General features: G+C 43.9%; 1 protein-coding gene across 2 annotated transcripts in view; it reads left to right on the top strand.

The window, feature by feature from the left end:
• The first annotated feature begins 671 nt into the window (after positions 1-671).
• SLC24A4 (solute carrier family 24 member 4) overlaps positions 672-25041 on the top strand; it is a 114853-nt gene continuing 90483 nt past the window's right edge. For both annotated transcript variants that reach the window (XM_063147636.1, XM_063147637.1), the window contains exons 1-2: positions 672-1023; positions 9818-9928. In XM_063147636.1, coding sequence (XP_063003706.1) covers positions 867-1023; positions 9818-9928 — 268 coding nt within the window. In that variant the 5' untranslated portion in view covers positions 672-866. The remainder of the gene's footprint in view (positions 1024-9817; positions 9929-25041) is intronic.

A 25041-nucleotide genomic window follows, 5' to 3' on the forward strand; every position in this document is an offset into this window, starting at 1 on the left:
GGGGGCGAGTAGGAGGCGGCAGTGCCGGCCAGGAGGTTCGCTCCGAAGGAATTTGCTCCGTGGCCTTGCAGGGAGCGCTCCAGGCGAAGGCAGGCAGGAGTGGGGCTCGCGTGCGCTTGGGCGTGCAACTCGAGAGGAGGCAGCCCAGCCGCCAGGGGATGAGGAGGAGGAGGAGGATGGTGCTGATGAGGCGGAGGAGGAGAACTGCCGCCGCCGCCGCCCTGCAAGCCTCTGGCAACAGTGGGAAGAGGAAAGAAAGGTGGATCTAAAAGTTTCCAAGTGGGATGCTGCGCGGAGCTGAGCCGCCGGCGCTTTGCTCTTGACCGCCTGGATCTCGCGTTCTCTTTTGCTCTCTGCCCCCGAGCGGGGCTTGCGATCCGCAAGGGCACTTTCCCCCTCCTCCTTCTGTGGAGCGAGGCAGGCGGGGAGGGACGCACCGAGGCGGCTGCTGCTGCTGCTGCTCTTGGATGCTGCTCTTTCAGCTGCTTCTCTAGAGCCGGCGGGGATTTCTTGCTTTGCCCGGCTTTCGCCTCTCGGCAGCAGCCGGGGCTGGCCTGCAGGAAGGGAGGGGAAGGGGGCTGCTGCTCGCGCTGCCTGCCCTGTGGCACCGGCGAGGGGCTCCTCCTGAGCTCCGGCGCGTCACTCGCCACTTGCTGCGGGCGGCATTTGCCCAGCTGCCCCCTTGCCTGCGTGTTTCCTCGCCTCCCTGACTCTTGATGCCGGACCCGTTTCCTTGATGCGTGTCTCGCCCTTGGTCGTGAGGATGGAACCCTCCACGGGGGTCCCCTCCGAGTGAGTGCCCCGCTTGCAAAGACACGGAGGTAAGGAAGAGGCTGCCAGCCGCGTCCAGCCGGCCCCGGATCGCCATGGGGCTGGAGGTACAGCCGATCGCCCCGCCGAAACCTCCCCTCTTCAAGCTGAGGAAAGTTCGCAAGAGGCGGGAGATGCTGCTGCAACAGCTCGGCTTCATCTGCGCGATCCTCTTCTTCGTTTGGTGCATGTCCAGCCTTCTCTCCAAGCTAGGTAGGTGGGTGGCCAGAGGGAGAAATGAAAAGGGTGGGTGGGATACGGGAGAGGTGTGGGAAGAGAGGCTAAGTTTGTATGAAACCAGGGTTATGCAACCTGGTGCTCTCAGGGTATTCCAGGACTCCAACTCCCATTAGCCCCACCCTCAGTGGAAAAGGATGATGTGAGTTGTAGTCCAAAACGTCTGGAGGGCATTAGTTTGCCCACCCCTGGTATAAACAGAAGGTAACTGCCCCTTGTGTACCATCCTCCCCCAATCTGCTCCCAGGATGTTTTCTCCAGCGCAACAGTTGTTCCCAGTATGCATTCATTCATATGTGAGTGATTCCCTGTGTCTGGATCTCAGTACATAAGAAGCTGGGTCAGACCAGCAGACCATCTAGTTCAGCATCCTGTCTACCACAGCAGTGTCCAAACGGATGACTCTGGGAAGTTCACAAGCAGAACATCAAGGCCAGATGCTTCTCCTGTTGCTGCATTCAGAGACATATTACTGCCCCTGAAAACTGCAGGTTCCATACAGCCATCATGACTAGCATCATAGAACAGAAGAGTTGGAAGGGGCCTATAAGGCCATCGAGTCCAACCCCCTGCTCAGTGCAGGAATGGCAGGCTCATCCTCATTGAAACTGACCAGTCCTTTTTCAAAGGCATCTAAGCTGGTGTCCCTCACTATGTCTTGTGGCAGTGAGTTCCATCGCTTAATTATATTCTATCTGACCAAGTGTTTCCTTTTTCTGTTCTGAATCTGCCACCAGTAGGAATAGTGATGAACCAGCCAGTTCTAATTCCTGCTACGGTGTGATCTTATGTGTGTTTACGTCTGAACTAAACATATAATGAGATTTGATCCCAACTTCATGTGTTTAGAATTTCAGCCACAGCACAGATAATGCTTCTTGATTCACAGAGGTTTTTTTTATCAAAGCCTTTGAGGGCTAAATTTGCCTAAAGCTGCACATATTTTAAATTGTTTTTATTGCTTTTAAAGTTTCTACTGTTTTTTGCTTTCTAATGGTTTAATAAGTTTTTAGCTGTGTGCATTATTTATTGTTTTCTACGTTTTGAATTGATTTTATCTGTAAGCTGCCCTGAGATCCCAATGATATAGCGGGTGATACAAATGTTTTAATAAATGAATAAATAAATATTGCATACATGGTGGTGAGGGGGTGCATTAGACCCCAATGGAATATCAATGCAAGATTGTTCCTCGATACTAAAGCAGATGATTCATACTGGTAGTTCCAGTTTAAGGATTATCTACCAGCAATACAGGGCAGATTTCTGCACATTTTCCCCTATTGTAGGTAGGAAAAAGGAACTGGCACATTCATGTACATTCACTTCTGCAATGATCATGTGACTTATGTACATGTATTCCAGAGTCAGATTTGGGGATATTGAGTATGTGGAATAATTTTTATCATTATGCTATATTTCCATGGGAAGTGCAATCCCACTTAAGAGTGGCTTTGGTTTAATATTGGTTCAAAAAGATGAGGGGAACAGAGCAAAACTGGTGTGTGTGTGTGACATCAGGAATAGCGATTTGGTGACTTTCTGTCCCATTTCTTTGTACGTTGCATAAAAGCTACAGTGCCCTCTGAACTGAACTTTCACCAGAGATGGATTTTGCTGGAAAAAATGTTGATGACTCTCCGGTGCACTTCATTCCCGCCTTTCAAAGAACCCCCTGCAAGCTGAGTTGTGCAGAACTTGGCAACAGCAACCAGCCCATAGAAATGCTTTCTGTTTACCCGCTGTGCTGCCTCTCTCTCCCTCTCTCTCATTCTTTTTCTCTCTCCATAGGTTTAGAACAGTAATTCTGAAATGGGCAGATTAGAACTGAGGTTGCCAGATCAACATTTAACAAATAAAAATAAGGAACTCTGGACTTTTGCTGTGTGTCCTGGGGAGTTGATGAAGCTGTGGCAGATCAGAAGCTGGAGTCATCTGTTATGATCTTTAGGGATTTGTAATGTTCCTAAACATTACAGCAATCCCTCAAAATACGACCAGCTCTGAAATAAATGGACATCTGTCAACCTTTGTTGTAGGGTTGCTAGCTCCCCTTCCCCCACCAACAGGACTCCTCTGTGTTTAACGAGAGAAGAAGTTTGGCAGGTATATTAGCTCCTCCCTTTATTACCAGAGATGGGGAAAGCTGCCTGTGCCACTCTGACAGGTAGCTATTAAAAGAATGACTTGTCAGGCTGCAGATTGGCAGCTCTTCTTAGCTTGGGCACGTCCGTGGGCGTGTCATCAACCATTATGCTAATGGCAGGTGTCAGGAAAATACAGCATCGAAAGCCAGATCAAGGAGTAGGTGTGATATGTGTGGCCATTGGATGAGATAAAGATTCCTCTCGTGGTTTCCTTTATTAAGGGCTGGCATGGCACAGTAGCTGAGGCTACAATCCAATACACGAGGTGTGGGCAACAGCTGGCCCCATAAGCCGCATGTAGACCCCTATTGCCACCCCCCAATGTCCCACCCAAGTGGCAACGGAGTGCACTAAAGGCTGTATTTTGCTTGTTTGCAAGCTAAATTTGGCCCTTTGGGTGCTCTGCAGCAGTATGGAGCAATTTGCAGCTGAACGTTGGGGCAAGCTAGTGATTTTGGTGGGATTTTTTTAATGGTTCCCCCCCCCCCATGGATTGCAGTCCACACTGGTGGTAGGGTTGAAATTGGCCATTGAACTTAATAGGACTTGCTGGCTGAAAGTGTGGGAGCAGCTGTTTCTCTCTCCCTCCGCCTCCATTACTACCAATGGGAGGAAATTTACTATGTCAGATTTTAGGCATAATTTCCAGCTCTGTTTATGGTGTGTGACGTGAGCAGGAGGGCCTACAATTCTGCAGATCCTCACCCATTCTGACATGCCTCCAAATCCAGTGGCGGCTGGTGTCTCTGATGTCAGCGGGGCTGTGAATCAGCTCTGGGTTTCAGTCAGAACCAGTCAGTACTCCAAGGTGCTGAACTCAAGCCCTAAAATAGGTTCAGCACCTTGGTTAGCTCCTTTAGAGTTTTGACTGAAACCCAGAGTGGATTCATAGGCCGCCTCCACTGCCCAAATCCCTGTTTTTGGCCCCATGGTTGACAGGGCAGCCATGGTAGGAAAAGCTCAGGTGACATCCAGGGAGGATCTCTCTGTGAGTGGGCCACCCTCTCTGTGCCTAGAGGGGGAGATCCACAATATCCTGTGTCTACTGGGACCCTCTCCCATGGGTCATGGGATTGCACCCTAATTTTTCTTTCTCAATATTGATTGGAATTGGATTTTTTTATTCACTGCATATTTATCTAAAATGGAAGGATCAGATGATAGCAATAAATTTATTGCATATAACTGCAATAAATCTGTTTTGGAGCAATCTGGAGGCTTTACAATTTAAATATTGTAAGTAGTACATTTGGTTCAAGAATTGTATATGATAAATGTCAAACCTTATCTGGTATGTGTAGCATATCTAATTGGTTTTCTGCAAGCGGAGACAATAAGTTCTTGTCGGCTAATAAACATCCTCCCTTTGCCCAATGCAAGGATCATCATAGTATGTCAGAGTGAAACTCCGATACCTTTTGACTCTGTTTCATGTGTCAAATGATCTGTGTTTGAACTTCTATTCCTAGTCCGTACTAGGAATCTCCTTTCCCCTGATTAAAATGTGTGAAAGTGTATAGAACTCCCTCAGCCAGGATTCCATCTTATATGTGGCTTGGCTTGCTTTGAGCTGGATTGCTGGCTTCCATTAGGAGGTGAATTTTATGTCTGAATGTTTGAGAATTGGATACAAAAAAGATTAGATTTTCAGACTTTTCTAGTAATTAGGACAAGTTCATATCATATGATCATAAGCCATGCTTCAGATAATTGCAAATGAGGCATGGCAGGCCTTAGCCTCATATACTTCCCCTCCCTTTCTCCTTCACATGCGTTCACTTTTGACTAAACTACAGTTTCCGTTAAGAACTTGTGCTTTTTCTTATTTATTTATTTATTTATTTGTTACATTTATATACCGCCCCATAGCCGAAGCTCTCTGGGTGGTTTAAAAAAGTTAAAAACAGTAAACATTAAAAGTATACAAAATTTAAAAACATAAAAACAACAGTATAAAAACTACAGTATCCATTTAAAAACAACAGTTCTGGGGGTCTGTTAAAAAACAAACTTAGCATTGTTAAATGGTGTTAAATGCCTGGGAGAAGAGAAAAGTCTTGACCTGGCACTGAAAAAAATAACAATGTTGGTGCCAGGCGAGCCTCATCGGGGAGATCATTCCATAATTGGGGGGGCACCACCGAAAAGGCCCTCTCCCTTGTTGCCATCCTCCGAGCTTCCCTCGGAGTAGGCACTCGGAGGAGGACCTTAGATGTTGAGCGCAGTGTACGGGTAGGTTCATGTCGGGAGAGGCGTTCCATCAGGTATTGTGGTTCCAAGCCATGTAGAGCTTTATAGGTTAAAATCAGCACCTTGAATTGGGCTCGGAAACGTATAGGCAGCCAATGCAAGCGGGCCAGAATTGGTGTTATATGTTCGAACCTCCTTGTTCCAGTTATCAATCTTAATGCTAATTAGTGATCAAACTATGGGTTTAACCTGGTTTGTTTTAACTAACTGTGGTTAAAATACTCCTCTGTTACCTGAGTTTGTACATAATTCAAACCTACCTTAGTCAAAAGTGGAAGTGGAAGTGTTCTCCTCCTCACTTACAAAGGGGAGAGGAGAGGGAATGTGTGAGCTCAAGTCTCTCGAGGCCTGGCTCTATGTGGGCTGATGTTTTGGCTTTCAACTCCCATCAGCCTCAGCCAGCATTGCAAGGGATGATGGGAGTTGTAGGCCAAAACATCTGGATGGCCACAAGTTGCCCAGGATCTAAATAATTTAAGTTACACCTCCAAGTTTGAGCCAAAATTTCTTATCAGATAATTTTCAACTCAGCACTAATCCGAAGTAGTTTAGGACTGACTTCTTATTCCCCATTTCAAGGGAATAAAATGGGCAGAACCAACAGGGCATTTATGCCTCCACAGATTCTTTTGTTCCCGTTGTTTCTATTGTGCATGTGGTGGGTCCTGCCAATTTTGTTGCACGAGCGGGACTCACCACTTGTGCAACAGCAATTTAGTGCTTCCCACAGGAAGCCTGAAATGAGTGGAAACACTCATTTCTCAGTTGGAATAGGTTCCTGGAGCTCCCTTATGCCAGCTCCGCTGACTGGTCCGGTTCCAGATGTGAGCGTTTTCACTTGTTTCCAGCTATCTCAGAAGTACTAAATCTTCCTTTTGCAAGTGGTGGGTTCCATTTGCGGATAAGATAATTAGTGGCTGCATAAGTGCTTTGTTGGATTCTGCTTGAACATTCAGCCTTAATTTTTTAAAGTGATCTGTGTATCTTGTACTTGTATGTAGCTATTTTCAGCTTTCTACTTGTTGGGCATAGAAATACCCTAACCATCTTGATAACTCTGTGAGTGAAACCCACCTACGGCCCCACGTACACCCCCTACCCGCCCTCATCTGGCAAATCATTTTAACTCAAAGGAAAGATACTAGCAGAAAAAATACTTTTGAATTATATTCTGTTGGAATACAAAATACTCTTTGTTGGGTGTTGCAGGGAAGGTCAGTGAACAGCAGCATGTGGGCAGGATCTAGTCTTCCACTTATAGATCTTGCTAAAACCTTGTGAATTTTGCATCCCATGTATAGTTTTGACTGTGGAAAAAAACACCCTTGCAAAAGCTCTAGCTACCAAAATTCAGATATCTGATTTCACGAGAACCTATATAATAAAAATATTCCATTACACTAGCTAAATCCATTTTAATATTATTTCGCCTGTTGTCCTTTGGATTATATTAATATAACTTGTTTTTAACATGTACAATGTTAGGCCCCGAACTAGTAATCCATTTCATATCCCTTTTCCTTCAGTTATCTAAGCCATGATTGTATGGATGAGCCCAGGGTGTGTGTGGAACTTGCCTCCACTTGTATAGCTAGCATTTCCACAGGCATTTAAACTGCAAGTTCCTACTGGGTTGCTTTAGACTAAAGGCTTCTTTGAACTTGTCCCTGTGCAGTTCACTTGAAAGAGATTCTTGAAGTAACTTGTGTTTTAATTGAGAACAATGTCTGTTCTGTGAGTGCTGTAATGGCCAGGTAGACCATGGCGAAGGCAAATGTCCTAATTTTCAGAAGATTTGTGTGTGTCTTAAGGGAAGCTCATCATTAGTTTTTTTTCATTGATTTGTTTGCCCCTGGTTGTATCGCCAGCTGCAGAATCTTCTAGTTCAGAAGTCAGGATAGAAATTGAATGAATGAATAACTAGCTGTGCATTTGCAAAACAAAATGGGCATATAAATTGCAGTAATTATATTGTAACCTAGAAGCCTACACCTAAAGATTTGGCTGGTGCTTTTGAATCAATGGGTGACCTTTAGCCTGCCCAGCCTGTCAGCCCCCACCCCTCTGTCCCAGTTTTCTTTCCCCTCTCAGATTCTTCTTTTTTGTTTTGTACTCTTCCCCATTGCCTCTGGATCACTTCCTCTTCCAACTCCCCTGTCCTAGTACCCCTGGCCTACTACCCTCTCAAAGATCCCTGCGTCTTCCTTTCCTAGTCTCACGATGTTTTAAGATCAGCAACAGAGGCCCTTTTCACTTACTCACCTTTGAGGGCAGTTAGTTGGACAAGTATACAAGAGAGAGGATCTTTCCTGCAGTGGCCCCACACCTCTGGAAAGGGTTCCCATTGGGGTCCATCAGGACCTATCAATGCAGGCTTTTAGGAAAGCCCTGAAAACCTACTTTTTCCTCTTTCCTTCCCCTGACTATGTTTCACTGGCCTGTTCTGCTCTGTAGCTTCAATGATACTGTAGATTTTAAGTAATGTTTTATTACTGGTTTCTATTGTTTTATGAATGTTTGCTGCCTTATTATTGCATCAGTGTTTTATTAAATGAATTTTAATGTTGTAAGCTGCCTTGGGAGAGCTTCTGCCTGAAAGACAGCTTAGAAACAATTTAAATAAAACATGAATAAAACAAATATTTAACCCTTCCTTTCCCAAGGCTGTGTGCCTGCCCAGAATCATATCAGTTCAACCAATGGGAGTCATAGATACCTTCTGTTGGTTCAGCCCTTCTGTGAGATTAGGACAGCCCAACCAAGGCTTTGATGTTGCCACTGCTAAATAGGTGTGCACAGCACATTTCATGAGGTGTGTACCCAGAGATTTTTTTATTTAAGGTGAACGTTTATTTATTTTTATTTATTTATTTATTTATTTATTACATTTTTATACCGCCCAATAGCCGAAGCTCTCTGGGCAGTTCACAAAAATTAAAACCACAGTAAAACACCCAACAGGTTAAAACACAATTACGAAATACAGTATATATAACTAGCTCTAGGTTATTATGGCTGTTCTATCAATTCCTGTGCGGCTTATTGTTTTACATTATATTATATTTTATTCTTTTAAATATTTGTATTGCATTTTATATTTTAACTGCTTTAAAATGGCATTTTGGTTTTTTACCTAGTTGTAATCTGCCCAGAGAACATTAGTTTTTGGGTGGATTAGAAATGTACTAAATAAATAAATAAATGGGTTGACGGTTGAATTCCAAAGCAGAATAATCAAGAAAAAAAAGGGGGTAAGAAGCTGGTAGCTAAAGTTTTATTTTTTTTAAAAAAAAGCATCCTGACACCATGTACTGGATTTGCTTTTAACCAGCCCTGCAAATACTCTTTGAACGTTTGTGTAGTGTCTCATACAGCTTTACAATAAGGACCAGGAAAGTTGCTAGTGCACAACGATTTTTGCCATCCTGCTTCCCCACATGTACCTGTATTATTTCTGGCTGAAAAGAAAAGAAGAAGTCTGGAGACTTTGGAAGCAAGGCTGGAGCTGAAGGTTGAGAGGTGCTGCTTCAGGGGGAGAAACGCTGTTCCAACCAAGCTTTCTTTTCTTTTTTATCTTCTTATCTGGTTTGTTTTGCTGTAAACTTGTATTTAGTATATTTTTGAATATTATTGTGATGTTGTTGATTAGTATATTGTTAAATATTATTGTAGTTTTAATTTTTGTAAACTGCCCAGAGAGCTTCGGCTATGGGGTGGTATAAAAATGCAATAAATGAAATGAAAATGAAATGAACATGTGGCCCTCCAGATGTTACTGACTACAACTCTCCTCATCCCTCACTATTGGCTATGCTGGTTAGGGCTGATGGGAGTTGCAGTCCAGGAACATCTGGAGAACTACACATTCCCCATCCTTGCTATAAAGCTTCCCCACCTGGTTGCAATTTTTACTCATCACAGGGAGGTTTCTATTAACAACACTACATTGAACACTCATGCTATCATGATGTTTTTCCCCACCACATTGTTTTATTGTTATTATCCACATGGATATACTACCATTTCTTCATTGAGTTCAGGATGTAGGATACTCCACACAACAACTCCGTAAGGTAGTTAGGCTGAGAGTCAGTGATAGACACAATGTCACACAGCAAGCTGCATAGCTGACTGGGGATTTTCCTTTTGATTTCTCCCGCTGTTACTCTAACCACTATACCACACTGTTTCTCCCCTTTGGCTCTCTACCCAGCACATATATCAACCCATATATATTACAATGTGTGCTAACAAAAGATGCCAAGCTTTGCTTTAGTCTCAGAGAATGTTTGTTTAGTGAAAAAAGTAATATATATGGATATGTAGGAGTAGCTGTTTTTGCCGGTACAAATACTGTGTCTGTCTTTACGCAGGACAAGAGTCAGCTATTGTCGACAAAAATGTTCTGTCAGAATTATGGAGGAATAGAAGATTGATGGCATCAAATAATGAGTCACATGAAGAAAAGAACTGCACGGAGCCAGGTAAGAAAAAGAGAGCTTTAAGGATTTTTTCCCCCTCAGTTCTAATTTCTTGTGCTCCTGTGGCAAGAGCCGCAGTGATGTGTCAGACTTGAAGACTCCGCCATGCAGCAAGAGAGTTTAATGAGCACAAAACGTGGTGAGAGACAACTGACACAGGAACTTCAGGCATTGCCCAGGCAAGCAGAAAGATAATTTTTCAGTCACACAAAATGTGGCCCAAACCTTCACAGTGAGTCTCCTGGAGGTGCATGTTTGTTACAGCTGCCTGTGGGATGTTTGCGCCCGTGCGTTGAGAAAATATTTATTTGCTTTTGAACGCATGACTTTGGCATGTTATCTGTTTTTGTCATGTTAAGTAATACACGAAAATGATTGCATTTAGCTTACTCGGTTTTACTGGTATGCTCAGACTTTTGACGGAGGAGAAGAGTAATGAGAACATCACTGTCCCTGTCGGGGCTGGTGTTCTGGAGGCAAGGAGGTGCTGACCAGGTAGATAATTACAACCTCCATCATCCCCGGCAGCTGGATGGGGTTGATGGAAGGCAGAGGTTGGAGAAGGCTGGCTGGGGTTGGTGGGAGCATCCCATGCTGATGGGATTGATGGGAGTTGTAGTTCAGCATCAGGAGGGTACCAGATTGGGAACGGCTGAGCTAGATAGTGTAGCTGGGAAAGTGATAGTTCAGTAGGCAGGCAATCAAGTCAGCTTATAGACAGGCAGGTGAGTTGGGAACCTGTTAGATGACTCAGTCAATACCAAAGCAATAAGTTACTTAGGGCGTTACTAGACGAGGCTCTAGCGCGCGTTACCTTCCGCAGTCACGTCGAGGCTTCCAGATGACGTTCACGAGGATCCGCCGTTATCCCGCGGTGAAGCCTCTTTCTCCCGACTTTAAAAAAGTGAGTTTTAGGGCGCCTTTTCCTGCTGTCCCGCGGTAATTCGGAGTACGTGTGGGAGGATGTGAGGTCACTGCGGTCCGCACTGGGCAGGAAAAGGCGTGCTAAGGGGGAGTGGTCAGCGGCTTCGGTCAAGCCGCCTCCGCCATTTGCGCGCAGTCCGCCAGCTGGGGCAGCGCGGCGGAGCGGCTTTTTTTTTTTATTTCCCCAGTGACAGTTTGCGCAGGACCGGAGGACCGGAAAAGTGGCTGGTGACTCCTTGCGGTGGGCAGCTACCGTGGCCGCATAATGGCGGTGCTGTACGCTGCCTGTTAGTGTGGGTACCAGGCTGGCAGAGGGCAGAGCTGTTTGTGGGCTGCTGCCATGGCTACGGCCAGATGTGGGTTGGCTCCTTGGGATGGGGCACAGGGCACAGAGGCGGTCATCGCCGCCGACACCTCAGAGGCATGATGGGAGATGTAGGCACAGAGTGGCCATGCAGACGATTGACCTCGGGTCATATGACACCCGCCACGACCCCCATCAGGAAGTGAGCGCATCAATGTTGACCCTCAACAGCACCAGCAGCACTTCGGCTGGCACTGGCACTGCCGCCGCTGCCGCCGCCAGGGCCGGCGGCGGCATCGCTGACGGCTGCGCAAGTTTGCGGTCTTTCGGACGTGCGCAAACCGTGCAGCGAGCGAAAAAAAAAAGCCGCGGCAATCAGGCCGGTGTGGCTGCGCAACCGTTCTCGCGGCGGCAGCAGCACAACCGGCGCAAACTTCCGCCACAAATCGAAGGCAGGTGTGGAGCATGAGGCGTCACGGCTGAACGGGAAAAGCCGCTTTCACCGCTCCTCAACGACGGAACACCCGGTAGGTCTAGCAACGCCCTTAGACTGTGGAACCAGTATGGAATCAGAAAGCTTTGTAGGAGCAGGTGACCCTTGTGCCACCTGATCTACTAACTATGGCCACCTGCAGTGGTGGCACTAAAATGTAGCAGGGAGTATGTCAACACTACAGCTGCCCACTTTGGTTAGCTACCGCAGGCATATAAAGGGTAACACGCATGGCTCCTGCTACCGCAGTTCCTGGTTTAAGACCCCTTGTGCGTTACAGTCACAACAGCTCTCACCCCGTTAAATGGCATTTTGGAAATGTTCAACATCTCTATGGCTTTGTTTTTTATGCTAATCCAAATTATGCCCCCCCTTTTTTTTTTACCAACTCTTAATTATGCCACACACCATAATTTTTAGTGCAGGAGAGAAATTGCCCCCCAGGAGGGGTACATGTATACTATGCTTCTTTGTTACCATAAAATGTGCATCTTTTAAGACCACATCTGTTCACAGGGTTGGAAATGCATGCTCATTGAATCATTAAAATAAGATATATTTTGAGTTTATAATTGCCATTTCCCATATTACATGCAACATTTATCATATTCACATATTAAAAATCCTTAGAGGAGAAAATATGTTCTTAGTATCATTTGCAAAAGCATTCTGAGATTATGGCTAAGACCAAACTAAATTATTATGTTGATTCTTGCTGTGGAGTCACGGATGTCTCTGATTCTTAAATCTCACTTTTTGTTGTGTCAGCCTGCATGTCAAAGTATATTAGAAATGTAGCAATGCACACATTATCTGACTCAGTCCTGAATTTCAGAAAGGCATTTTAAAAGAGAAGGAAGGACCCATTCTCTGCTCAAAAAGTCAGTGGATCATTTATTTATTTATTACATTTTTATACCGCCCAATAGCTGAAGCTCTCTGGGCAGTTCACAAAAATTGGCTGTGGCCCTACTCTGTAGCTTCCTTAGGCCAGAGTTAGACAGGGCTTTATTCCGGGGCAATCCCCGGGATTGTCCCTGTGCGTTCACATGACGCATAGGGGATCCTGGGATCAGGGAGGGATGATCCCTCCCTTGCCCCTGGATATTGCCCTATACTTTAGGCCTGCTTTTTCCTTGGTCTTGGGCTGATCCCGAGACTGTGGAACGTGTGGGCGGGTGTTGTGGTTTGTCCCAGCTCCTCACGGTTCCTCGCGAGGAGCTGGGACCCACGCACGGGGTACAGAGCTCCTCAGGAGCTCTGCGCCCATCGAGGGTGGAGTGAGGGGAGCAGAAAAACAAAACAAAAAACATTTACCTTTTGTGCACGAGCGCTCATGCGCTCCTTTGTCTGTAAAAAAACAAACAAAATGGTGGGCGCGATGTCCTCTCCCCCTGAGGACGTTGCGCGCTGCGTGTAAACTGAAGAGGAGATCTCGCGATAAAACTATCGCGAGATCTTCACCCCTCCGTCACACTAGACCAGTAGGTCTAGCTGAGGCCTCAGCGTACTGTTTAATCCACCCTTGTTATAAGAAGAGGATATTGATTTGCTTCCATTAGATATTCAACACATTTCTTCACTCTATCATTTTCTCGTGATTCAAATGAAGCATGGACTGAAGGTTTTTCCAAGACTGCATCATGACTTGGGTCACCCACTGAGTAAGAATGGAATCCACTCACAGAAGCTGACAGCATCAATTCCATTAATGCTACCAAGCATAGATTACAACTTTGGGATTTTGCCAAGCTTCTATACTTAGGTGCCTTCTCAAATAGTATTCACTGTTCATTTTCATCTGTGAGTGCATTTTTAAAGGAGAACAGAGATCTTTTGTTACTCCTTATTTTCATTGCTCACATTTTTATGTGTCACATTTGTCTGCACACATAAAAAGTAACCTAAGAAAAGTCCATCTTGACCACATCAGAACCCAGTCTAGGTCAGAGATTAGTTCACTTCCCATTTTAGTTCACTTCTCATTTCACGCTTTCAAACCGCTATGTGAACTGAAACTCTGTTATCCTTTGAAATTTGCACTTCTCTGAATTTTGCGATGGTGTTCTACATGTCCCAAATCCATACAAAAATGTATATATTGGGGGAAATAACATTCAAAACCCTATTATATTAGGGAAAGTGCTTGCAAAAAATGTGTATATTAGGTAATAATACCTAAAATGCATGTATTAGGAGAAACATGCAGAAAAAATGTTCATGAAATTTTATGTAAGTGTAAAAAACAACACCCAAAGCCATTCTCGAAATTTGGGATGAACCGAACTTAAGACTGGAGAATTTCTCAGTGTTCAAGACAAAACGAATTTAAGAATGGAAAAATGAGAACCTGAGAGAAATCAAAATGGCTAGGTTTGCCTATCCCTAACCATGGTTTGCCCCCAGTATTTGGTACCCATAGGCACACTGCCACTGAACATGTAGGATTAATTTAGTCACGATGAGTAGCTACTGATGAATTTGTTTCATCTTGATTTGGGCCATCGAAGCCACAGACCATAACAACATCTTGTGGCAGTGAGTTCCATAACTTAATTATGCGTCTTGTGAAAAAGAACTTTCTTTTGTCTGTTCTAAATCTATTGCCAATTGATTTTATTTGGTGACACTGATTTTTAGTGTTCTGAGAGAAAGTAATTTCTCGCTGTCCACTTCTCTACACCGTTCAACAACATGGATGGCACACTCCTATCATTTTTGATAGAAACACACTAGTGCTGATTCAGGTTTTTTGGATAGCACATACGTTTTTGCTTGAACAGAACAACATTTCTGCATGTGCAACGTCCACTTGTTGAAAGCAGAGAAAAAAGAAGTTGACCCAGAGAACAAATCGTTATTAACCTTTGGATTCAAATGTGAAATCCCATCAATTTATGGCACGCATTATTACTTGCATGCAACATGTTTTTGTACAAAGGTACTTGTCTATGGATTATGCTTACTAACATATACTGAAGTGTATACCTGACAGTGAATGGCTGAAATTTAGTGAACAACAACATTCACATGTGAATGTTAACAATCTCAGATTAATTTTGCAAGAATGTACAGAAATTTAGATATGCAACAGTGAGTGTTGGCTCTCACTTAAACGTGATTGTTAGCATTGATGTAAGTCCAATGAGTGAAGAAATATATATATTTCTTTTTGGACATTCACAGAATTTGTCTACTATTATGAACATACATGCATGTGAACGTTCAGCAGATCTTGGGCATTCACTATAATATACATCACATGTACTGATATTGCTATGGCTTTTATGGTTATTTTATAAGCAGCTCTGAGTACTTTATTGTAGAAATGTGACTCTCAGCCAATTTACAAATGCTGCTATGGGAATCAAACAACAGGAAATAGAAATAAAATGCCCTTCTTCCCACTCAGATGGAAAAAAGCGGAATACAACCAGTGTATAAATTAGTCTGTGTAGCCAACAAGGTGTGAATCCAGCATCCAGATATGCATAATCCTGGTTCAATATATTTTTGTGCACCATTGTTTTGCCTATATTGTTGCCCAGTTCGGAAAGATCCTTTTGGAGCTCTTCACACTGTGATTAGGATTTTATAATCCTGAATAATCTGGCATTATCCACATATGAGGCCACTTCAGTTTTCTTCCCTAATTCCTTATCATTTGTTTATGAGGCAGTTTTCCACAGCCTAGTGTCCTCCAGGTGTGTTGGACTACAACTCCCAACATTTCCAGTCCTGGGATTGGGGAATGATGGGAGTTGTACTCCAACATATCTGGAGAGCACCAGCTTGGGGACAGCGGGCATAGACTTTTGTAGGATGCGAGGTCTATTTAGGCTATAAAAAAGAAGAAGAAACTAAGATATGAAGGGAGGCAGGATCAAGGCAGAACATCTGAATGTTGAATAGGATCTGGGCTGTGACACACTGGCCAAAGAAGTTTAATTAGGAACTATAATTGGGAAGTCTGGAGAAGAACATGGACATTGGGTTCCAAGGGGAACTGTAACAGGGGCTGATATTAGAGAAACCAGATAGGCAATCTCCTGATAAACAAGGAAAATCAGGAAATGTCATAGTAATCGAAAATTAGATGCATGCATATTACCTTGTCACTGTTTAGATAGCAGCTCCCTCAGCAGGGAGCAGATCAGCAAACTGACTGACTATGATTAGAAGCATGCTGTTACTGTTTGAGACTCTGCAAAATTGTTTCAGACCTCAGTCATGCTAATCTAATTATTATTTCACATTTATATTCTGGCAATCTCTAAAGAAGAAAAAAAGCCAGCGGGCACAAGGTTTCCATCCTCCCAGGAAGTTATTGCTTAAAATATTTGTAAATACCTGAATGTAAATATCTGAATGATCAAGAGGAAGGATCAAAAGGAAGGAAAAATTAAATCCCTCCCACTGCATTACCTATGGCAAAATCCGTTTGTCAATTGTTAGTTTCCAAAAAATGTGGCACTTTGAAGTTAATATTTAAAAATGCCTTCAACGAATTGTGTTACAACAAGGATGGAGTGGCAAATTTCATACTGTGTTATAATTTGAATCTCTCTTTCTCTCTCTCTCTCCACACACACATGCACACACACGCTCATACCCTGAAGGGTGAAGGAAAATCTTTGTCTTCTGTTACTGATGTTGTTCTGGTATTTTATTTTGTTCTCAGTTTTATTGCATTTTTCTTTTCTTTTTCTAATGTGTTGTGATGTGGGGACCCTTTTAGGGCCAACAAGTGGCACATTAATGTATTGGAATAAAAATAAACAAGGAATAAAATAAATAAAGGAGAGTTACTGGTTGAAAGGCTAGGTAGATGTTAGTGACAATAAATATGTAAGATAGAAATGAAATGGTGAAAAGTTGCTCTTTTTTTGGCAAAATGTGAGGGTTGAATCTACAGATTCTCTGTGAACTGCCCAGAGAGCTTCGGCTATTGGGCGGTATAGAAATGCAATAAATAAATAAATAAAATGTAAGAACTAAGGAGGCTTTGTAAATGAGTACTAAAATCTTAACCCTGGCCTGGTTGCTGAATCAGACTGAATGTCTGCAACATGAACACAATAGCACCCTCCTGCCCATGTTCCCCAGCCATTGCCATACAGAGCTATATGGAGGTAATATACGTGTCTGTCATGACACAGGCCTCACACACCAGGCCTTGTCACACACAAACCTTGCTCAAGCCAGGCACTTGGCTTGAGGAGGGTTTGTGTGCGACAAGGCCTAGTGTGTGAAGCCTGTGTCTTGACAGTGTTCATCATAAGTAGTAGCCACTGATAGACTTAAATCCAACAATCCTGAAATTAAAGAAGTTTAAATACCAGTAACTAAAAGTAGCTGTAATAATTAATTGCAGCTGCTTTTCTTTATGTGAACCTCAAGCCAGCACCATTTCAAGACAGCTCCTATGGTTCACCCTTCCCCCCAAATATATTGTTGATTCAATTGATAAGAAGTATTCATATTTTCTTATAAAACTAATGAATCTAGATGACTGTATGTGAATAGGCTCTTTTCGGCTCTGCCTAAATTACATTAACCATGTGCACTTCTTGGCTTTTCTTTACATCCTCCAGGGAACGCGATTCTAAAAACTCTCCTAGGTAACTTGTTCCTTTGTCAAACAGCTTGAGGGTATCTTGTGGGAAGAACTCTCAAAAGTATTAGAAAGCACAAAAGTATGAAGTAACATTTTACATTGTGTTCTCTTCAGCCTACTATTAATGCTTCTGGAATTGCTGTATTGGAACAGAAAACAACTTAATGTTCTTGCTATACATTAATTTTTTTAAAAAAGTAGCCCAAGGCTGCGAGAAGGCATGGAGAAAATCAAAGAGCAGGGATCTATCAATTTGCTAATATTGGTAAAATCCACAGGGGGTGGGGAACTGGAGAGCAAAATTAACATTTTGATATTCAGTGAAATTTGATAAACTGCATTTCCCCCCTTTAAAAGTCATTTATTCCCCCATAGAGTGTAAGTTCTGGGCAGAGATCAATCTAATTTTTGCTTATAAAACCTCTGTAAAATACCATCAATACTGATGGCGGTGAATAAAAACACCACATGCCATTTGTGTATAAATACAGGTAGGGGTAAATCTGCAAGTGGGGTAAAGAACTTAAGAAGAGCTGTGCTGCATCAGACCATAGGCCTCGTATAGACCAACATCATAGTTCCCATAGTGGCAAATGGATTCCAAATGGATGCCTCCTGATTCCCATAATGTCTCCCACTATTATTCCCTAGCAACTGGTATCCAGAGTCATGCTGCCTCTGTTCCTGGAAATAGCATATAGCCATCATGATTAGTAGCCATTGATGGCCTTATCCTCTTTGAATTCATCTAATGCCCCTCTAAAAGCTGGTGGCCATCGCCACCTCTTGTGATAGCAAATCCCATTCTAATTAAGGATGGAGTCTGGTGGCAGTTACAACTAGCTTCCATATAAGTCTCTGAAGTGCTGTTCTTACAATAATTTAGTCCATACGAGTAAGCCTTAAAGATGCCACTCAAAGCCTCTGGCTTTTGGCCATCTGTGCCCAACAGGATTTCCTAGCTTTGTCTTTCAGTATGTTTTTTGGAAATGTTGGGGAAATAACCTTTCCAAATGTATGCCGAAGGCCAAATCGTGCATGTGACAGCTGATGTACATTGCTTGTTTGCCTTGGGCTGAGATGGCTGGAAGGTTACTCTATAGATCGTTCCCTCCACCCCCGGTACCCACCATTTACCAACATGGTCTTGAGAATATGCTCTAAGGAGTTCTGTACAACGGAACTTGCCTTGTGCAAATTCCATAGGTTAGGTTTGTTTCTAAATTCCTCAGATGACAGGCACTCATCATGATGGTATGCTTTGGCTTATTTGTCCAGCTGTCAAAAGGCCACAGAAACAGACGCTGCTGGGGTGTGGATCAAGATGTCATCTGGCAGGTCTATTTCTGTGTCGGGTTTTTGTTTCTGGTGCTTATTTATTGCTTAAACTGAATGACTTCATCGCCATCTAAAAGTGGAATTAGCAGTGCAGTGACTGTGCTGTGCACCAGCTTGGATGGGTCTCAGCTGGAGCCAGAGTTGTCTTGGCACTAATCAGCAGGTATCAAACAACAACAGATACCTTTTCCAGAAAGAGAGTCAGACAGCAAGGAGACATTTTGCAGGACCTTGGACAGCTCCTTGGCAAGACAGATGTTGCTTCAACGGGCTGGAGCTCAGCTGAGCTAGCAAGTCCATTCCTTAACGAAGAGTGAGCAGGAGCTTAGAGCACAAGAAACTGCCTTATGCTGAGTTAGGTTTACAGCCTGCTATTCGCTACTCTGACTGGCAGCTGCTGTCCAGGATTTCAGGCAGAGGTGTTCCACACAACCTGATCCTTTTAGCTAGATGTGCCATGTGTTGTGCCTTCCTATTCAGCTACATGAAAGTTCCTTGGCTTGCAGCCATGCACTCAGGCATCACTGGGAGGCCTCTGAGGAGCATACAGAGGAGTGAAGGATCTTGTGCGGTTGGTGATGTGGTAGAGCTTGGGACCTACATAGCTTGGGACTGAGGTTCCTAAAAAAATGCACCATCTTTTCCCAAGGCCCTTCTCTTAGTATGTCTTAGTGAATTGGGGCAGTTAGGAACATAGGGAGTTGCCTTTGGTCCATCTACCCCAGTATTGTTGACACTGACTGGGAGCAGCTTTCTAGGATTAGGCAGGATTCCTTTCTAGCCCTACCTGGGGATGCCAAGGATTGAACGTGAGTCCTTCAGGCTCTACCATTAAACTATGGGTTTCCCACAAAATTAGTTGGCTGCAGACAAACAATCTTTTCCTTGATGGCACCTTGGAGTATCTCTGGAACACCATTTCCAAACACATTTGGAAAACACATTCATTGCTGATATTTGGGTGTCAGGAGATTACTGAAGGCTTGAGAAGTGGACAAGAATCTCCCCTATTTTCTCCTATCATTGATGAGGGATGACCCCAACCTTAACCCTAACCCTAGTAGACTCCTGGGGTGGGAGGGATTTGCCATCCTGCCCCGTAAATATTAAAGCATCTTTGAGCCTTATGTGCCACATATGAATGTAACAAATGTGAAATGGAATGTGGAAGAGAAATCAGATGTACCAAATTCCAGCCCTTTGTAGGTTTGAGATCTCAAAATCTTACTCAAAACATTAAAACTCAAATAACAATTTTATTTGAAAGCTTTTACTCATCCAAACTTTACTGCAAGGGTCAGTAGAAAAGACAAGCCACAGCTGTTGCAAGTGGGGGGAAGTGCTTTGTTCTTATATTGGCCCTGAGTTCTCTTCTGTCAGAAAAAAACAGGGTGGAAGGAAATTTAGTTTAAACAGGAGCCAAATCTAAGAGAAGTTCATCTCATGCCCACTTCTTCTTTCAGGATCGTGTTAAATCTGTTTCCATAAGGACAAACCAACATAGCAAACAGATTGTTGCATTTTGGCAAAGCAGCAAACAGAACAGTTCCTCTCAGAGCCTGGATCAAAAGGCAAACTTGAGGATACTTCATGTGCTTCTCTGATTCTTGTGCCAATTTTACAGGAAGTGACGGAGGAAGTGCTAAAAGGGCAAGGAGAACAAGGATGAATCCAAACAGGCAGATTTTGTGTGATGTGCTACAGAAAGTAATGTGAGGAAGTGACAAAGTCACAATAAATAACCTGTACCTTTTTTTTTGGCCAACATTTTCTTCTCTGCTTCCCCCATTTTTTTTTATACCAACTGGTTTCTGATCAGAAGTCTTGTACTGACCCTTTCCTTGAGCTGTGGTGAGTTGGCAATACCAACAACCCCTTGAGGAAGGCAGAGGACAGAGAGAGAGAGGAGAGAAAAAGTAAAGAGCTTCGGCTATTGGGCGGTATAAAAATGCAATAAATAAATAATAATGGTACATCTAGTATTAAACCGAAAGCCGTCATCAGCCATTACATTCATTGGCTGCCAGTGGTGGCACTGCTCTCTCCCTGCATCTCTGAGGTGATACATTTGGCATTGGCAATTACAATGGCAACTACTTCAGTTTAATACTGAAGCCCGTGTGGTTGGAGGGTTGGACTGGGATCTGGAAGATTCAGGTTCAAATTGCCACTCGGCCTTGAAGCTCTCTGGGTGACTTTGGGCCAGTCACTGACTCTCAGCCTAACTTACCTCGCAGGGTTGTTGTGCAGATAAAATGGAGATGAGGAGGATTATGTAAGCCGTCTTGGGTTCCTTGCAGGGAAAAAAAGGCAAGATATATTTAAATATATTAAATAAATAAAATACCAAAAGTACCAATAAGGGTGGCAATGGGACAGCACACACACCCTTGAATAAAACACTGGTGATGTTACAACGGGGTAACATCTGAGAGAGTGGGAAATCTATTTAAGAAGCAACTTAGCATGCAATCCTATGGAGGTTTAGACAGAAAAAAGCCCTACAACTCCCAGCATGCCTCCATAGGATAATAATTTGCTGAGGTTTATAAAGGCAGTTTTTGTAACACTGTGTGGGAATCCTGAGGGAGGAAGACCTAGGAGCTCTGAAGGATGGATTGAGACTCTTCCTGGTTCTTTTTAAAGTGGTGTTTATGAATAGAGGCATCCCTGGCCCAGGTGAATTAGTGCCATTATACCTGTGTACACATTTACCGTAGGCATCTTTTGTAGAGTTGTTGTTGGATTAAAGGATATAATTTTTACAGAAATTTATATAACCAAAATTTATAATGGCTGAATATTATCTTGATAATTTACATATCAATTTTATAAATAAACTCCTGGTGCCAGAATTATAAGCAAGGTGCCAGGAGAGCCTTTGTGGGGAGGGTATTCCATGGCTGGGTGCCACCATTGAGAAGCCCTCTCCCTAGTAGCCACTTGCCTCAGTTCACTTGGCAGAGCCTCTGAAGAGGAAATTAATGTCCAGGTAGAGATACACAGAAGAATTTGATCTGTCAAGTAAGCTGGTCCCAGGCAGTTAAGGGCTTTCAAAGGGCATGTCCACACCAGCCCTATATCCCGGGATCGTTCCTGTGCAGCCAAATGCCACACGGGATCCCGGGAGCAGGCAGGGACGATCCCTCCATTTCCCTGGTGTAGAAAGGGCTTTCAAAGTTAAAACCAACCCTTCAAATTGCCCCGTGAACCTTAACCTGGTTACTTCACGGCCCTGCCCCAAGATTTCCCCTCTCATAAATAAAACAGAGTAGCATGAGAGGACTTGTGCAGTCTCAGCATTTGGCAAGACAAAATATTTAAAATTAGGACAGTTTCTCATTTCTTCTTTCAGTGGAGATGCTGAGGATTGAACTTGAGACCATTTCCATGCAAACCAGCTGTTCTCCCACAGAGTGATGGCGCTTTATAATATTTTCATTGGATATTAACTTGCCTTATTCCGAGTCAGACCAGCATTGTCTAACCTAAGTAGCTGCAGCTCTTTAAGCCTCCAGGCCAAGGTCCTTCTCAGCCTTGCTATCAAAGATCCTTTTTAACTAAGGATTTGACGGACTGAACCTGGGACCTTTTTGCATAGGTCAGGCAGTAGCTCCAGGACTGACCTATGACTTCTTCTGTCTCTCTTCCCACTACCCACAGGTGCCTGAAACAACCATTCCACCAAGATACACAATTAGTTGTATTTCCATATCTCATCCAACTTTCAGTTCAGAAACTCTGGTTGTTCTTTTTCTTTCACAGATGGAACCACAATGATATCTAACCTGCTGAAACTAAATTCAAATTAGTGCTGAGCAGAGTATTCTGCCCAGGTTTAACACCTGGCCTTTGGCTGGGGTGAAAATCCCCCTCCACACCAGATTTTTATCATCTTCAGGGGGTGAGAGATTTTTTTAATTTGAGGGGGGTGAGGAGGGAAACTTATAATAGATATGAGGCAGTGTTAACAGATATGAGGCAGGAGAAAGATGCGATGAACTTTCTCTTAACTAGGGTTTGCCACTGCTACAAGAAGCAGTAGAGTTCCAATAAACATTAGCAGCCCGGCTGCGTCCTCTATGGAGAATGAACGATGCTAGAAGACGTCATAGCATTGTTTCCGGGGCATTCTGGGGGGAAAAGATGGTTGCCCTGACAGTTGCTTAAATAATGCTTTGCTAGCCAATCTGCATGTTAGTTAATATGATCATTAATGTTATTGGGTTTGAGCCATGGCCTGCTTTCTGTTGACAGAAGGGTTCCTATTGTGAAAGGTTCCTCTGCCTGATTTTGTGGGAACCCCTCTCCTGATTTGCACCACAGCTCACACTTCAAAGAGGGAATCCTCTGGGGGAAGTCTTCTTCCACCTGCCCAGTTGCATGCACTTTTTGGCAGTTGTCACTTGAGTTCAGTATTAGAAGGAGTGATCCTGTAGTAAACTACTCACGACAGATGCTGCAGTGGATTCCTCTATTACAAAAACATGCAGAAATTATATACTTTTAACGCCTGCTTGGAGGAGAAAAACCACACCAACCCCACAATTATAGCCATCATTCCAGAGATGACCTGCCTTGTCGTTTTGGTTCTGCATTTGTGCCTTTACGCTCATATTTGCGGTGCTTATTAATGTAGCACATAGTTAGGTGCTCCCACAGTTGGGAGGGGGAATTCTCCTCTTCCTCTTTCACAGTATCGTACAGAGTAGGGTGACCCTATGAAAAGGAGGACAGGGCTCCTGCATCTTTAACAGAGGTGTAGAAAAGAGAATTTTAGTAGGTGCCATTTGTATGTATGCAACACTTGGTAAAATTCCCTCTTCATCACAACAGTTAAAGCTGCAGGAGCCCTGCCTTCTTCACCAGATACAAACAGTTGTGATGAAGTGGGAATTTCACCAGGTGTTGCATGCATACAAATGACCCCTGCTGAAATTCCTTTTTCCTTACAACTGTTAAAGATGCAGGAGCCCTGCCCTCGTTTTTATGACTGTCACCCTAGTACAGAGTGGCTATCATGGCTCATTCAACTGTCTTGGAACCAGGAGTTGAAAAGCATTATAAATCCAGCTGTGTGCTTATTAATCCCTATTTCAATTCAGAGGCCAGCCTAGGATGAAGTGTCTGTGAGGCACTGAGTTGCTTGGGAGGTATTAACCCATAGCAACCATTTTCCGAGAACTTAATGACTAAAACAGGAATTGTGCTCAAGTATTGAGGACGCCGTTTCGGGTGGATTTGACTGCTGTCCTTCGCAATGTGTCTGACCGCCTCGCTTACCTGCCTTGTGTCTGGCTTCATATCTCCCACCTTGCACATTTCCCTTGGATCAGCTTATCCCTTCTCAGCAGTGGGTGTTGGGAGAGAAACATTGCTACCTTTAAAACAGGTTTCTGAGCAGGCATGGCGAATTGTCATAATGTCCTTCTTCCTCCACAAGTTGCTTCGGGCAACGGATAATTGTGTGGCGGCTTCAAAATTCACCTTTCCATGGCTAATTTAGAATCAGCTGTCAGTGGTGGGTGAGAAATCCATCTTCCTTCACGCTGAGAATGCATTTTTAATTTCAGCTAAGCTCCCTGAGAGTTCTCAGCATTACATCAAGTGCCCAGTAGAACATCCAACAAGGTGGTATCTGAGATGCTGGAGCCAAAATGATGACAAAGGCAAAGTATTTCAGGAATTGGAACCCTGGTGCTTGAGTTACCTCTTAATATCAGACGTTAGGGATAAATAATGAGATGGCTGTCTCCTTCGTGCAGGGCCAGCTCTAGGATTGGCAAGCGGTGCTCCAAATCTCCCCCTTACTTCAGTGGCAATGCAGCATGGTGACTTTCCCTCACAGGTTCAGCAGTAGCAAAAACACCACTCCAGCCAGCAAGAGCTGGCATGTCCGGCGCCTGCCATTTTGATTCCTTCACAATGCCCCCTAGACCCTGGTGTAGCATCTTTCCGGAGCAACACTGTGTCAGTCAGGTGTGTGTGTGTGTGTGTGTGTCTGTCTGTCTGTGTTATGGAGGAATTAAAATGATGTCTGCTGTCACCTGGGCCTTAGCTAGACCTAAGGATTATTCCAGGCAAATGGAGGGGTTGTCCCTGCCTGCTCCCAGTATCCCCTGTATGTCATTTGGATGTACAGGGAAGATTCCAGGACGATCTCGGGATATAGGCTTGATCTAGCCATGGCCCATGTCTCCAGCTCTTGGTGAAGGATAAACAACAGCTGCCTGGTGCTGAGAGGAGCACCAGACCCAGATGGCTGTAATTGCCTGTTGGGCTGTGGGCCCTCCAGAGGACCTGGGCCCCTCAGCAGCTGTCCAAGGGTGCTGATCCCTGGATCCAGGCCCGCTTTCATGTACAAATGTGCTGGCTACTATTGGAGACAGAACACTAGGCTAAGTAGGCTTTGTCCTGGGGTTAGAGGTATTTCTGCCTGA

Source organism: Elgaria multicarinata, chromosome 2, assembly GCF_023053635.1.
Source record: "Elgaria multicarinata webbii isolate HBS135686 ecotype San Diego chromosome 2, rElgMul1.1.pri, whole genome shotgun sequence".
In the NCBI taxonomy this organism is placed as follows: domain Eukaryota; kingdom Metazoa; phylum Chordata; class Lepidosauria; order Squamata; family Anguidae; genus Elgaria; species Elgaria multicarinata.